This window comes from Cyrtonyx montezumae, unplaced genomic scaffold, assembly GCF_038088225.1.
Source record: "Cyrtonyx montezumae isolate F1298 unplaced genomic scaffold, pur_monq_1.0 scaffold_15, whole genome shotgun sequence".
Lineage (NCBI taxonomy): Eukaryota > Metazoa > Chordata > Aves > Galliformes > Odontophoridae > Cyrtonyx > Cyrtonyx montezumae.
In genome coordinates, this window is record NW_027071881.1 from 3055329 (window position 1) to 3071748 (window position 16420).

Sequence of the window (16420 nt, forward strand, 5' to 3'; positions counted from 1 at the left end):
AACCCAGCTCTCCTCTGCTTTCCCCTCTTTGGCTACATGCCTTGTGCAGGGGAAGGAGCTTGGCCTGTGTCCACCTTCTTTTCTAGACCTTCAGATGTGGGAATAGGGCCCTCAGAAACAGGTCTGCTGGGCACTCTGAAGTGCTCTTGTATCATTTGAAAAGCCAGCCTTGTAGATTTTATCTTTTTCCCTTTGGATGTCTTTTTCTAGGACTTTGAGTGTGCGTACACAACTTTGCTTAGGAACTCATCAAGAGAACAATTGCATTTGGTAGCTTCAGCCTGCCTTGGTTTTCCCCAAGCTGTAAATGTTCGTGGCTCTCTCTCACAGAGCTGTCTCCTCTTCCTCGCTAAGCAGCACACAGGAGCACCAGGACCAAAGTTTCTCCTGGCCCAACCTGATGTCCTCTTTAGCACACATCTTGGACTCTGTCATTAATAGAGTCATCAAATCATTAAGGTTAGAAAAGACCTCTAAGATCATCTAGTCCAACCCCAACCCATCCCCGCTGAGCACATCCCCGTGGCTCTTGAGCATCTCCAGGGATGGTGACCCCACCACCTCCCTGCGCAGCTGTGCCACTGCACCCCTGTTCTTTCTGGGAATAAACGTTTCCTAACATCCAGCTTGAATTGGATATTTAATCGTGGAACACAACGATGCTAGAAATCATCGGGTTGTTCACCAGCACTACCAGGTGGTAGTGGCCGTGTTGCACGTCTTTTTTAGTCCCTCCACGGAGAAGGAATACAGAGGGTGGTTCATAGCTCCACTGAGCTCTGCAGAGGCTTTGTGCTGCCTTTGGAAGCACTGATAGGCATATTTTTGTGCATGCACACAAACGCTTTATATGTTTATGTGCTAGCAGGCCACCACAGCCCCACTGCTTCCTCAGCTTGGAGGTTTCCCACTTAAACCATTCTGGTTTCCTTCGGATGTTTTGGTTTTACCTCTGATTTCCCACAATTGGGCAGTCGGGGAGTTCTCCTGCTGCTTTCCTGAAGGTTTCCTTCCCCTGAACTAAACTGCTTTTGCAGAGGATTTTCACTTCTGCAGTAAAGTGCTTGTTAGAGGTCTGTGTGGGTGACTAAATGCTGTTTGCTTTCCAGTGTCAGTTCTGTTCCATATTTGTATTTGTCCTGAATGTTACAGAGAAATAGAGGAAAATGGTGTTTTAGCTTCAGACCCATCTCAGCTTAAGTGAATTCTGTGCCTGTTTCTTCCAAGGCCAGCTACACTGATCTCATGGTTAAGGGAGTGGAAATAAAGAAGTAAAATCCTGAGCTATCCTAATCCTATTTGGGTGAACTGCCTGCCTCCGAAGCGCACAGCCCTGGAAAGCATCTCTCTGTTAATTACTCCTTGTGCTGCTGTTTTGGTGGCACTTAGTGCTGGATTACCCCAAAGCCTGGCTGCCTCGGGAGCACTGTAAGGAGGTGAGATTTGCATGTGTGCAGCCACGAGCCTCTGTGCTTTGCTGCCCTCAGCCAAACTTGCTGCAATCGAGCGTTGCAGATGAGTGGAAAACAGCAAACTGCCTCAGGAAGACCTTGGTGTGAGCAGCAGTGTGCATGCTGCTGTTTGCTTTTCCTTGCTGTGGGTTGGGGCAGGTTGGCCGTGCTTCTGCCCCAGGCTGTGGGGCTGGGCAGAGCACAGCTGCCTGTGGGTGCTAAGTGATGCTGTGCCCTATCCAGAAGGCTCCTTATCAGGGCTGGCTTTCTTTACTTGCATAATTCCATCAGTGCTTTATCAGATTAGCACGATTCTGAAGTGTTAAGAGCATCAGTGCCTGAAAGAGTTTTGCACTCTGCTTGCCTAGGGTCTGGAGAGATGGAAATGTGTTTGTGACGGTAGGAAACCGTTTGGGCAGAGGTGGTTTTCCTTTCCTCCTGGATTAATAATAGAGGCATGGAGACCTGTTAGCAAGGAGCAGGGCTTCTCAAGAACCTGCTTTAATCCTTGGTACCTGCCTTCAGTGCCTGCTCTTCTGTGGGCTCGCATTTAGGAGTGCTGGGGGGATTCCACAGCAAAGGGCATGGATCCCTGCAGGCTGGGAGCAGTTCTGGCAGCATCTCATTGCTTCTGGGTGAGTTTGGAGGTAGCATTTGTTTGAAGAGGGCCCACAAGCTAGATTACAGTGGACCTGGGTTGGGCATCATCCCTCCATCCCTTCCTCTTCCTCTGACAGCAATAGCAAAGCGTGCTACGTGCACCTGGGGCAGTGCATATGAAGCAGTGAGGTTGTCCTGTTCCTAAGAGGGGCAGGAGAAATCAGTCCAGGACCGCTGGAACATCTCAAATGAGGAAAGGTTTTGGTGTTGGTTAAACAGTTGTCAGCCTCTCTCTTGCCTTGCAGAAGCATCAGCCAGCCAACCTCGCTCAGCTGGAGCTCTGCACTGAGTTCTGCATCAAGAAAGCTCTCCTCTCCTTCCTGCTCTCACCCCCTCCCCAAAACCCCACACTTCAGCTTTCTGAATAATTTCAAGGTGCTAATTGCCCTGCACTGCAGCTGATCCATTGATCTGGAATTCAAACAGTCTCGAAGTAATTTGCTGTCTGAGCCAGTGTGGGGCTTACATGAGTGCCTGTGTTTGTTTCCTTGTTTTTAATTCCCCGCAAAGAAAAGCTTTTGTGTTGCTCTTGACAAGATGCCTGCGCGGGTGTCAGGGGAGAGTAGTGACAATTCACAGTGCCCACTTCTTGGGTAACTGAAGTATGGGGGTGGGCATGGAAAGGTGAAATCCTCCTCCAGCAGCGATGTGCTCTGAGCTGTGCGATGTGCTGCGCCTGCAGGATCTGATGGTTTGATCCATACAGGGTTTGGGGTGTGCTGTGATGTAATGCACGCAGCTCCCAGTGCTCTGGATGCAGGAGCCTGTGCAAAAATACACTTATCCACAGCTGTTTCTCTCTCCCCAGCTTGCAGGCACAGGTTTGGTTTATCATCTGTAGGGTTTGCTCTTGTACCTTTGCAATAAAATGGGTGGTGACTTCGCTGGACAGGGAAGGGAGCAGGGCTGGGGTTGCAGATCTGGGCCAGGGAGCAAAGGGGGAGCGTGGGATCAGGCGTGGGGGGCTGCACCTTGCACCCTCCCACCTAGCAAGGTGCAGAACAAACCTGGTGTCCCATTCTGCTGGTGGTCTAAAGTCCAGCTGCTGTGTGTATGTAAGGAAAGTTGCAGACCCATAGGACAGCTCAGGTTGGAAGAGATGTCGGTGGGACACATGGGGACTCCAGGCAGCGTTCCTGGCTCTGCCTGCAGCTCTGCAAAGTGCACAGCTCAGCTCTCCATCACATCGTTGCAGAGATGCTAATTCTCTGCTGGAGCACAGGGAAGCTGAGGCTGGAAGGAATATTCGCAGGTTTGAGAGCAGATAAATCTTGCTTCACGTGGCTGAAGATGCCTCTGGCAATGGGGACTTGCATTTCAAAGACGTTCTTTTCCCCCTGGGCAGTCCTGGCCTTTCATTAGCGCAAGGTGATCCAGCTGCGCTCCAGATGCAGACCGAAGGAGTGCTTGTTGTGGTTGCAGGCTGGAGCCCTATTAGTTGGAGAAAAGGCAACTGATTGGATTGCTGCAGCTGTTACTGTTTTTCATGCTTCAGAGCGAAAGGAGAGGCCTGGAGACCCATCACCTCCTGGTGCCATGGCACCGTGGTCACAGGTGGCTTTGGGAAACCGAATGGAAGGAAAATACCTGGAGAGAAATACAGGGAGCATGGGTGAGCAGCTGGCCAGGCTGTGTCTCCTGCACAGCTGCTCCTGCTTGGTTATGGCGTTTAGCTCTTCCCCAGGAGTGGGCTTTCCAGGTTCTTTTCCAGGACGAAACGTTGTTTTCTGTACCCACTTCAGAGATGGGAAACTGAGGCACGGAAGCTCCAAGGTTTGAAAACATAAAGTGTCAAGCTGTCATTTCCTCGCCACAGTGTTGGAGTTTGCGAACCTAACAATGTTCTTTTGGCAGTTTTGTGAGTGGGATAATACCTAAATAGGAGGACGGGAAGGCAGGTCTCACCACTTCCCTGCTGAGGGGGCACAGCTTTCTGAGCAGGGACCTCCAGTTCAAACCCAAACAGCATCTCAGATGTCAGGAATCAGCACCAGTGGTGCTGGAAGCCCACCATGGCCCCAGTGGTGCTCTGCCCATTGCAGGCCGTTCTCAGCAGCACCCCCAGCCCTCCTTGTTGACCACACCAGTGCAGAAGTCAGGAAGACCGCTGGGCTTTGGATCAGCCTTTGCCACCCAAGATAATCCCCCACTTCGTGATAAGATGGGATTTGAAGACACGTACAGCGATGAACACCTTCTGCAGGGCAGTGGGGAGGAAACCCTTTAACAAATGTAAAAATCATATTAGAAAGATGTGTCCATAAACTCTGCTGCCACGTAGAGGTTTGGGCGACAGCTCTCCCCCGTTTGTCATGAATTTTGCAGCTGGCAGCACTTTTATTTTTAATGCCTGACTGTTGGAGCCCTACGATTGCAGGAGCTTTTTTCCTCTATCTCTGTAATATAAGCAAGACTCCAGCTGTCATTTTTTGCAGAGGGAGGCTATAAAAAAGGTGAAATAAGTACATTGTAAGGGATCTAAAGCAAAAAGGCTGCTAAAAAAAAAAAAAAAAAGAAAAGGAAGTTCTTTTTAATTGCATTATCTTTAAACATTCAGAGTTAGCCGTGGCTGCAAATGTAAGCCCTGTAATGATGAACTGAATGAGCAATTGGTTCATTCAGAGCACCAGAACAAATCAATGAGCAGCACATCACCCGGAGCACTCTGCTGTAATGCGAAAACTTCTGTGCTGAGTGAAGGTAAGTGCTTAGGAGATGATCCAGCATATCACACCGGAGAAACAAGCCAGCTTAGCATCTTCATTTCCCTCCGAGCACAATAAATCCTTCCCATATCCACCGTTTCGTTTGAGAGCTAATGGATGTCCTCAGGTGCGTATCTGATGGCTGTCAAGTTGGAATGAACTCCACAGTGGGATGGCTGCCCAGCCTGGAACCAAAGCACTGGTTTGGCCCCATTATTTTACTTTTTTTGAGAGAGAGAGAGAGATCTGAACCCGTTCATGTTGTCCCAAAGAGATTTTTGAGTGCCTCATGGGGCCTGAATGTGCTGTATGTCCTGGTGTGCTGGTGGCTGCTGCTCAGCCCTGCTTGGGTCTTGGCCAGAGTTTGTTGTCCTGGTGGAAATGCCATTGGTTATTTTTGCTCAGGAGCCACTTAGGGCTGATCTGATGCTCACCAGCACACATCCTGGGCTGATGATTCTGTGATACATGCCGTGGAGTTCAGCCACACCAGCTAAATGGGATGAAGAGTTCTGGGGCAGCCCTCTTGCTTTTCAGTCATCCCAGCTGTGAAAAGCTAATCTAATTCATGCCCTAAGCCTTATTGCTGGGCTGGTGCTGCACCTTGGACAAATCTTTGCTTTGCTCTGTGGCTGTTAGAGATGATCTCTGAGGTCCTTTTCAACCCAGGCCACTGTATGATTCTGTGATGTGATTCTGTTGCCTTCCTCTGCCTTAATGAGTCTGTGTTAACATTGCAGCTGTATTTTCAGCTCTCCTTTCTGCTTCTACGAGCTTCCTGCACACAGCACCTTCCCACGTGGCTGATTTGATGCTATTTAGATGAATTTGTTGAGCTTCTAGACTGGGTTTGTTCCATCGGAATTCAGGCTGTACTTTTCCATCTGGCTGCCTGGTGGAAACAGCATCCAGAAGTGATGTTTTCAGTCAGTTTCGCAAGGTTAATTGAGTGATGAGGAGCAGATTATTTAAGCAAACGGAGTGGCCTTGCCACACTTCCCAGGGCCTGTTAAACCCGCAGTAACACGACCAGAAATGCCCAACAGCTTCAGATGCCCCTGAGGAAGAGGTCTGTGACATTTGCCATCATGGATCCGCAGCAATGCCTCCATCCACCACAAAAAGCTGCATCTGCCATCACATCCCTGCCCCGAAATAGCCTATGGGATGCACTGAGCTGCAGCCAGGTCACCCGTGTAAGGCAGGAACGCTGTCCGTTCTGCTGGCAGGGAGGGAGATGAGCTGTGACTTCCTCCTGCAGCATCACTGCAGCCCGGGCTGTGCTGGCTCGGTACTGCCATGGCTCTGGGGGCAGTTGTGCCAGGAGGAGCGGTATCTCTTGACCTTTCTGTGATTTAGGTGCCTGTCTGCCTTAATGGCTTTGGGATGCAGGAGGTGGAAGTGTAAATACCAATGACGTGCTGCCAGGGAGCAGATAGGCGCCCAGCGCAGAAATGCATCATTTTCTTTTTCCCTTCGTATTTATCTCTCAGGCAAGGAGCAGAGGTCACAATAAAGGGAGAAGGGTCTGAGCTCCTACGCGCCGGTTGGTGGAGTGAGCTGCATTTTGGGGGTGCTTGTCTGATGCAGAGGGCAAACTGATCACCAAATGGCATTTTGGCTGCAATAATTTTCCACGAGCAACCCGCAGTGGTCTCCACGAGGTGACACTGGTGATTAATGCACCAACTTACCCCCTCTCCCTGGTGCATAGTTTTCGTTCCGTGCGAGCTCTGATTATCTGGTAAAAAAAAAAAAAAAAAAGGAAAGATTGGCCTGTGAAGCTGAACATCAAAATGCAAAAGCAGAACCCTCAGCGTCCCCACTGTTTGCAGTGTATTTGCTCAGGGTTATTTTCATGCCACACACAATTGAGGTTATTGAGGAGAGCAAAACGAACAGTGTTTGTTATTCAGTTCATTTTGGGTTTTCAACGCCGTCGTCGTCTCGTAGCAGCAGTGCCTGGGGACTCGGGGTGTGAGGGAATGAATTTATTACACAGAGCATGGAGAGGGACAGAAACAGCTCCCAGAGGCCTCCCCAAAGGAGATGCAAAGGATACAGTGTGGGGGGATGCTGTAGGGTAGGGAATGTGGGTATGGGGATGCAGAGCAGTTGGTGCAAGAGCGGCAATCCTTGGGTTTGTGTTTCCATGCTGCTGGGCTGCGTCGAACCTCAAAGCCAAGTGTGTAGGTTTCCGCTGGGAGCTCCGCTGTGCTGTGCTGGCTGAGGCTGCAGCTGAGGTCAAGTTCCCGAAGCCAAGGAGATTTAACTGGGATTATGCATTTGTGAGGCTGGATCTGGCTCTGAGCTCTTTGCTTCTGTAATTTACCAAACCAAAATCCAAAGTCCAGACGATCTTAGAGAAGGTTATTCCGTCATTCCAGAGTCCGTGCCTGGTTTTATGGGCTGTTAATGCACAAAGGTTTCTTTAAAACAGTGAAAGATCTGTATTAGGTGGTTTAAGTACGGATTTTGAACTCCTTAATACCATTAGACTAGAAGCAAATGTAGTGGCAGTGGCATTATTCTTAAAAAGATTTCCTTTATCTCAGTGTGTGATCACCTTGTAGTCTTGTTTGAGTCGGAAGAGACCTCGGAGGTCTTTTAGTCCAACTGCCCTATAGTGAATAGGGATTCTGCTGTGGGGTCTTCTGCTCTGGAGCTGGAGGCAGCAGGGATCTGCTGTGCATCTCCAGGTCCTGGGCTGGTGCCCAGGCTCTTCTGTCGACCTCCATGTCAAATGGATTTAGGGAAGGAAAGTAAAACTAGATCAGAAAAGCCAAGTTGTGAGGCAGTGTGGGATGCTGGGCAGGCTGGTGAGGTCATCTCTTGCCTTGCCACATGAGGACCAGGTGATGGACCTGGCTCTCCATGCCTCTCTGACAAACCTCTGTGCTCTCCTTCTGTCTCTGCAGAGCTGCCTTCCTCGGAGCACCTGAGCGTGGCCGATGCCACATGGCTTGCCCTCAACGTGGTGTCCGGTGGAGGTGGCTTCTCTGGCTCCCAGCCCATCGGTGTGACCAAAATTGCCAAGTCAGTCATAGCACCACTAGCTGACCAAAACATCTCAGTGTTCATGCTCTCCACCTATCAGACAGACTTCATCCTGGTAAGTGGACTCGGCAGGGTCACCTGCCAGCACATGGCACTTAATGACGCTAAAGTGACGCTTGGGGGAACCAGTTGCTTGAGGAACAGCAGGAACTCCAAGGTTTGCTTTCCCCAGAGCTCTGTGCTTTGCCATTATGCTCTCTGGCATCTCAGGAGCTTCTCTGTGGAACAAGGCACTTGTTGGTATGGGTTATGTGCCAGATACACATATTTATACCCTACTTACAGTAGATAACCCTACTGATATTTGCAGTAATACCACCAAAAGTACTTCTCCAGACACACACCTAAACAGCACCTTGTGTGCCTCGGGTGGGAATTATAATGTGACCACGTCCCTGTGTCTTCCACCTCCGCTGCAGTGTTTTCATGCTTCTGGTGCGTGCCATCACCAGCTCATCCTGTTGTCCCCCTCCAGGTACGTGAGCGAGACCTGCCCTTCGTCATGCACACGCTGGCTGCAGAGTTCACCATCCTCAGAGTAGTGAACGGGGAGACGGTGGCCGCCGACGACCTTGGGATAACAAATGGATTTGTCAAACCAAAATTGGGTAAGGAGCAGCCTGGGCTCAACTCCTTGGGGTGTTGGTCTTCGTGGGGGCTTGGAGTTCGCTTAACGCGTGCCCAAGTTCATCGAGGACTGGAGGAGGTGTTTAACTTTCTGAGCAATGCTGATGAGCTGTGTGGAATTTGAGCCTTTTAACGCCCGTTTATTGTCTCTAGAGTACAGAAGGTTAAAACACAACTCATTGCAGCTGCAAAAACAAAACATTGTCTGTAGCCCATACTTCCATATGTTAACATTGCAAAAGAAAATGGCTTCTACAGAGGTTTGGTTAAGTGTTGCTGCCATGGATGCGCACAGTGTTGTTATTCACCCTTCACACTTCAGTACCCGTCAGGATCAAGGCTGTGGTGTGCCTGCAGCCATACAAAACCTTACGATGTTTCCAGAAACAAGAATGAAGCAAAGGGCACAGTTGGGAAAAGCAACCACTTAAGTACTTCTGTTCTTCCACACCCAGGTGCAGTAATGTGCCCACAGCCAAACAAAACAGGGATGCTTTGTGAAGTGCCACTCAGCCTCATCACTTGGCAACTGTAGGTCTCCTCCTTAAGAAAATGAGCCTTATAGGAAAGGCACAACTGTCAATAAAATAGACTTGGAGAAAGGAAGGATAAGAAGGCGTACTGCCAGCAGCCAGAGAAATGCCTCTAAATTGTGGGAGCCTGAACTTATTTCAGTCTGATAGCCTGCAGGGCTTCAGTAAGGAGAAACTTTCTGCTCTTACCGTGCCAGCACTGTTGGTTTTCTCTGTGGTGTGGCTGTCACATCTGGTGGGACGTGGCTTCACGGCTGTGTGTCTGTGTCTCTTGCAGTTCAGAGGCCTGTCATTCACCCCCTTTCCAGTCCGAGTAATATGTTCTGCGTCACCAGCCTGGACCCAGATACCCTTCCCACTGTTGCTACACTCCTCATGGATGTGATGTTTTACTCCAATGGGTAGGTCACGGCAGGATTCAGGCCCTGGGGGAGCACAAATTCACACTGCCTGCGGACCTGCTGCAGCCTCACGCTGCTGTGGTGCCTTGCAGTCAGGGACAGAGAGGATCCAGAGGGCTGTCCCGAGAGGTGGGAGCCCAAAGACCTCCACTGGCTGTAGAAAACTGAGCCCTTTCAGACTTAAGCTGAAAGTTAGCAGTGTGATCCATGAGCTTCAAATCCATATGTCACCCAAAGATGTACAGCCAGCGTGCTGCTGGAGTGGGATGTGGTAGAGCTCTGTGACACCGCCCTAAATCGGTGTCTGAGCACTGGTGTCAGTGGCTGTATCTTCTTTCAGTGCCCTCCTTTGCTCTTCTGGACACAGTGAATGTTGTTCTCTTCTGTTTCCTCAGAGTAAAGGACTCGGTGGTGGGCAATGAAGACTCGGGACACATTCGCTTTTTCTCCTTTTCTCTCATCGAGGGTTACATCTCCTTGGTCATGGATGTCCAGACACAGCAGAGGTGAGCTTTGGTCTTAGGGTCTCCCAAACTCCCAGAAACCACCTGGGGAGTTCTCAGAGGAGCAGGAAGCAGCTTAAGCTCACACATGGGAGCTTTACTGTATGGCTGCTACACGCCTGTATGCCTTGTTTCATTACTGAGCATGTCCAGCATGTTGATCCAGACCCAGAATGAAATAACAGTGTCACGTGGGATCCCAAGAGCTGTCTCACTGTTGAACACTGGAGCAAAGTGTTTTGGACATTTTTGTTCCATTTTTTCATAACTTTTAAGAGCAAAAGCCCCAAAAATCTGGTTGAAGTTTTACTGCAAAAAAAAACCAAAGCAGAGTGGGGACTTCAGTGACACTGTCCGCCCACTTTGCCTTCACACGTGGCTGGGCTCGGTGCAGGCTCCTCGTGACAGTAATGCACTGTCATCTCCATGCAGCCAGAGCTCAGAGCTCATTAGTCTGGAGAGGGATAAAGTCAGCATCGTGTGTGTGTGTACTTCTGCAGCTCCACATCACGGCGGTCTCTGAGGGGTGCAGAGACCAGACTGCATGGAGATGCCATACATAGATTTGCTTTTGACACGCAGTGCAGAGTTTGGTTTGATTCTCACCCACCCTAAGGACTTGTTCTTCAAACTATTAATTGCTCTCTTGAAAATATCTTCAACCTTAATTGGAGTAAACCTCTGCCTGCCTTCAGGAGAGGCCTGAGGCTTGGAGCAGCAGCCAGTGCTTGGGGAATCTGGGCAGCCACTCGCTGTTGCTTAGTCTCAGCAAGCTGCTTGACCACCAGCCTTCCTTCTCTGCTACGAATCAGGGATCTAGAGAGAACCCAGGGACCTCCTAGGGATGGTACAGGATAAAGCACTGCTGGTGCTTGGGCACAGGGGCAGTGAGCACCATCAAAGAAAGTATCAGTAAGATTGGAAAGACCACTAAGCCCAGCCATCACCAAGTCCAACCATCAGCCCGTCCCACCCACTGACGCTCAGTGCCACATTTCTTGAACCTCCACACTTCTCAAACACCTGCCACTGTTGTTGGTTTCAAGAAAGGATAACAGGAGCAGCAGCATCCCCACAGGCAGCACCTGACACACCGCTGTGTTTTAATTGCCACGTTTGGCGTTCCCTTTCTTTTGCAGATTTCCTAATAATTTGTTGTTTACAAGTGCATCTGGAGAACTCTGGAAGATGGTGCGGATTGGTGGGCAGCCCCTTGGCTTTGGTAGGTAAACATTTGGGCCATCATTGGGAGCACTGGGGGGTCAGTTGCCTCAGGGCCTTCAAAGGGGATGGAAAAATCCATTTGTGTCTGAGGCTTTCTAAGTGCCAGCTGCTCAGCGTGACTTTGCAGGTTGAGGTTTCCCAATCGGTGACTCCTACGAATAAGTCAGGCTTCTAAATATGCTGTTGAAAGTGCTACATGCTTGACAGCTCCACCTAAATTACATCCATCTGCAGGACTTTGGAGGTGGGGGCAGTTGCAACTGGGTTTCTATTTAAAGAGCAAAAATGGACAAAGAGGTGGCACAGGATGCACTGCAGATTGCTGAAAGCAGTGCTGTGCCAGCATAGCCTTTGAACAACTCTGGGGCTTTGGTATATTGAGAATCATGGAATCACTCAGGTTGGAAAAGACCTTAAAGCTCATCGAGTCCAACCACGACCCAACCATACTACCCTAACTAACAACCCTCCACTAAATCATGTCTCTGAGCACCACATCCAAATGTTTTTTAAACACATTCAGGGATGGTGACTCCACCACCGCCCTGGCAGCCTGTTCCAGTGCCTAACAACCCTTTCTGTAAAGAAGTGTTTCCTGATATCCAGCCTAAATTTACCCTGGCACAACTTAAGGCCATTTCCCCTCATCCTGTCACTGTCACCAGTGAGAAGAGCTCAACCCCGCTCTCACTGTGAGCACCTTTCAGACACTGCAATGAGGTCTCCCCTCAGCCTCCTTTTCCCCAAACCAAACAGCCACAGCTCCTTCAGTCTCTCCTCATAGGCCATATTCTTCAAGCCCTTCACAGCCTCGTTGCCCTTCTTTGGGCTGCTCCAGCACCTCCATGTCCTTTCTGCACTGAGGTGCCCAACACTGAACACAGTACTTGAGGTGAGGCCTCACCAATGCAGAGCACGGGGGCAGGATGACTTCCTTAGTCCTGCTCACCACACCATTCCTGAGTATAGGTGTATAGAAATCCAAATGGGAGAACTGTTTTACTGCAGAGGTCTCTCTCTTATTTTTATGGCCCCTGCAGTTTTAAGGAGTTCAATCAGAATTTTGTAGCTAAGACCCAGTGCTCAGAAAACACGAGGACTCCTTCCGTGGCCTCTAAAACAGTTCAGAAATGCAGACTTCAGGAACATCTTGGAAAAGGTTTTTTTTTATTTTTAGTCCTCTGAACAAAAACATTGTAAGAACACCGTTCTCATGTACCTTCTCTTCATGCATCCCAGAGGCAAAATATGCAGAAGTGACGCGGCACATTCCATCCATGGGGCACAAGGACAGCTGCCAGTCCCCTGAATGAGCAACGTTTGAATGTGGTCGTTCAGAATCCGGTTGGACCACTTGGGGGAATGGACAGTGACTCATTTTTTGGTCTCTCCAACAGATGAATGTGGAATTGTCGCTCAGATTTCTGAGCCTTTGGCCGCGGCCGACATCCCAGCCTACTACATCAGTACTTTTAAGTTTGATCACGCGTTGGTGAGTATCCAAACAGCTTCTCTGGGGCAGGGGAGGCAAACCGTGTCAGGAACACCAGCCACGCACTAACAAAGCCCACAGAGCTCAGCTGGTTTGTGCTCTTGGCTCCATTTCCCTCAGTGTGCCCTTACTTCTCCTTTCATCGCTGCGCACTCACTGTCCAACCCTACTTGTGACCTCCAGAAGCTCCAAAGAGTCCAAGGGGGTATTTCTCACTGGGTTTTTTCAGCTCGTTACTTGGGTTTTTCACAGCTGAACCATTTGCAGCCCACAGGTCATGTGTGTAAAGAGTAAAAGTAAATATTATTCTAGATAGCAAAGGTCAGAGTGGTGTATGTGTTTGCCTTATTTTCTTGGATATTAACCGTGCTGATAAGATAAGCTAATAAAACACCATTTTAAAATCAATACTGTTAGCTTTGCCTCGCATTCCTACCTGCTGCCGTGGCCTCAGGAGCACGCTGTCTGCGCAGGGCACCGGGTGCAGAGTGCTGCTCATTGTCAGGCAGTATGTGGAGAGCTTAAAATAGATACTTCACTTAAAACTCAGTGCCGTGCAATTGTGATGACTCTGCAGCAGCTCCACCTTGCTCAGTGGCTGCATCCAACCCTGCAGCCTCCAAGCAGCTGTTGTTTGGGCCACACATGAAGGTCTGCGGGTCTTCCTCTCTGAGGCAGTATTTTGTCACTTTCCTTCCTACTTCTTGTCTTTCTGTATGTTTTCACGTGGATGGTGCCATTCTAGCACCGAGGCGTGCTGACTGCTGGTGCATTGCAAGCCCTCCTTTGCCTTGTTGGCCAGGACCCTCACCTGGGCTCTTGACTTCCCAAACACCTTTACTTCCAGCGGCACCTCTCAAGGTCTGAGAGCATCTTGAACCTCTTCTCTCCATCCTCTCTTTCTTTGTTTAAGGTTGGTCAGCATTTGCTGTCAACAATATAGAGTTCCTTATAAAAACTCCTTCCCCTTGCCCCGTTCTTCTTATTCCTGTTCATCTTACGCTTTTTTTGTTGCTTAGTTTTTCATTCCACTCAGCTCTCCCTGCTGTCAGCTGCAGGAGTGCTCCAGAAGCCATTCCCATTGGGAAGCATTGCCAAGACGGGAACCTCCAGCTCTCCATGGATGGATGAGGTGGGGCTGGGCTGGAGGCAGCTCCCAGCTCCCTGCAGGGTATGTGTGGAGAGAGCCAGTGAGCAGAGTCCCTTTTACCTTTTCCAGGTGCTCTGCTGTCTTTGCCTCACTCTTGGAGGTGCCTTGCTCATCTTCCCCAGCATTTTGCCCCTACCGAGGCTGGAGCTGTGGTTGGAAAGCAGTTTGGAGCTTTGCTTTGGCTCTCCTTGTGGATGTGTGATCTGCCCTCTGGCTGCCAGAGAGCATGTTGCACCAGTTGCCCTCTTTTAGGGATCTCAAAGGTGTCTAGCACAACTAGGACGTGTCTCACAGATCAAAAGTTTGCACACATGTCCTGGAGAAAACAAAGCCCAGCTGTTTGTTGTATGATTGATAGTGCCTTGGCATTAAGGGAGCCAGGCAGCATTCAGCGTACAGGGAAAGACAATGAAAGAGGCAGCCAAGTCTCATAGTCCTATTTCATGTGATGGATGTTTGCTGGAGTTTTCTTCCAAGCCCTGTGCCCTGGCTCTGTGGTTCCTTTAAGGTTATTTTCTTCCTTTCCCAGCAGACCTTTGTTCACACATCATCAGAGTTAGCAGCTCCTGTTCCATCTTCCCACTGGAAAATTGAATGTTTCTCTTGTTATTTCTCATGGGATGTTGTTCCTTTTTTTTTTCTCAATTTTGTTAAAAGCTCTCAGAAAATCACAGCCATATTTCCACTGAGCTCAGAGGGTCTCCACTGAATCCAGGTATTGTGCTCCTGGCCAAGGAGTCAAATACCTCGCAGAGGAAGCAGTCCCTTCATCTTCCCTACCAGGAGTTATTTTGGCTTCCCACAGCTGTTCACAGATCGTTTATTTTCCCTCCATCCCCTTCCCACTTTCCAAGAGCTGTTGGCTGCCCATCCCCAGAGTGCCATCACTGAGTGTAGGTAGCAGTCAGTGCCTCTCTGCTGCTGATGGGCCTCTCTGCAGCGTGGAGAGCAGGTATCTGGCATACAGATGCATAGGTCAAGTCCCTGAAGTGAAGGAGCTACGAGGACTCCAGGAGCTTTATCTGAACTCCCTTGTCATGGAATCATTAAGGTTGGAAAAGACCACTGAGATCACCGAGTCCAGCTGCCCACCATCACCACCGTGCCCACTGACCCTGCCCTGGTTTCCTCCTGTCAAAATCTCTATTGGAATTGCAAGAACAGAGGTGCACATGGCTTTGCCAACAGCAGGAAGGAGAGGAGGGAGAGGAAGGAGGAGTGGAAAGTCCCTTCAACCACGTTTGCATTAGCTCTTCTGAAATGAAAGGGTCCCATAGCTGCAGCCCTGTCTCAGTGAGTTCAGGTGTCCAGCAGCAATCCTGGCTCCCTGGGGCTGCTCTGCCTTTGCCTCTTCATTCTGCCTTTTGTCATCCAACCCGGGCTTTGCTTGAACCTGACCTTTCTTTTTTGTTTCCTTGCAGGTACCTGAAGAAAATATAAATGGTGTGGTCAATGCACTCCAAGTCAGTCAAGCTGAAAAGCATTAGAAATCTTCTGAGCTGGTTCCAGATGCTTTTTATTATTATTATAATTATTATTATTATTCTTTTTTTTTCTCACAGTATTTCTTGAAAAATCTGATTCCAGAGAGTGACATGAAAAGAGACTGTGGAAAGTTGAGCAGAAACAGCTCCAAATAGCCTTTGTTTTAATTATTATTATTATTATTATTGTTATTTTATTAAATTTCTTTATGAATGAGGGGCAGGAGGAGGGGAGGTCGGGCCGTTTCCTGAGGCTCAGCTCTGGGTGAGATGGAGCTGCTCGGGAACCCCCATTGTTCCCCAGCACGTGGCACGGATGGACGGACACGGACGGATGGGCGGATGTGGGGACTGTGCCCTGAGCCCCATAGCATGGCTGGAGAGGGTGGGCTGCTGGCTGCCAGAGAGCCCTGAGACCCCTAAAAATTGAAATGTGGAATTAAACAGAAAAGACGTGGCACAGTGCTGGCTTGTCTCCTCGCATCAGGCTGTCTGAGGACCGTCCATCGTTGCGTATGTTGGGTTAAGATGGGGTTGGGGTTCTGTTTCCAGTCTTGGGTGATGGAAAAGGGGAAATTACCATATTGTCTGAACTGCCCTGTTTGTCTTTTTTCCCTGCAGTTACAGCCTAGCTGCCTGTAGGAAGCCCTGGGGGGCAACACTGCTCTGGCCCTGCAGGTCACTCCACCAGAGCTTCAGCCTGCTTTGAGTCAGGCTTAGGTCTGTTTTCCCTCCCACCACCCCAGTGTCCTCCCCCTGTGTCCCTGCTCTGGGACAGCTGCTGTCCCCTCACACCCCATGACCAGCAGGAGGAGAGAGGTTCCTCCTCTCCCATCCCAATTTTAGATGTTTGCAGGGCACAGTCTTGTCCATTGGCCGGATCCCTGCTCCTCTCCTACCCCACAGCCTGGGCCACCTCAGCCAGGTTGTCCTCACTGTGAGAGAAGGTCCACAAGCTTCAGTGAGGACTTCCAGCCTTGCCGAAGAGCCTCTAGCGTGGTGGTAGTGAGGCTGCATCCCACAGCTGTGAGCCAGGGTGTTGGAGCAATGTGCAGGGTGTAGCAGGGGGAGATGGTGTGTGCAGGACATGCAGACGTTGGTGCTGCTTCCTCAGGAGCAGCAAGAGGAGAGGA

The 16420-nt window shown here is 49.8% G+C and overlaps 1 protein-coding gene across 1 annotated transcript in view; it reads left to right on the forward strand.

Annotated features, from left to right (window-relative positions):
* CASTOR2 (cytosolic arginine sensor for mTORC1 subunit 2) overlaps positions 1-15935 on the forward strand; it is a 90412-nt gene extending 74477 nt beyond the window's left edge. The window contains exons 3-10 of the mRNA XM_065731755.1: positions 7735-7928; positions 8349-8481; positions 9311-9434; positions 9830-9940; positions 11077-11159; positions 12559-12653; positions 15225-15266; positions 15366-15935. Coding sequence (XP_065587827.1) covers positions 7735-7928; positions 8349-8481; positions 9311-9434; positions 9830-9940; positions 11077-11159; positions 12559-12653; positions 15225-15266; positions 15366-15443 — 860 coding nt within the window. The 3' untranslated portion in view covers positions 15444-15935. The remainder of the gene's footprint in view (positions 1-7734; positions 7929-8348; positions 8482-9310; positions 9435-9829; positions 9941-11076; positions 11160-12558; positions 12654-15224; positions 15267-15365) is intronic.
* The last annotated feature ends 485 nt before the right edge of the window (positions 15936-16420 follow it).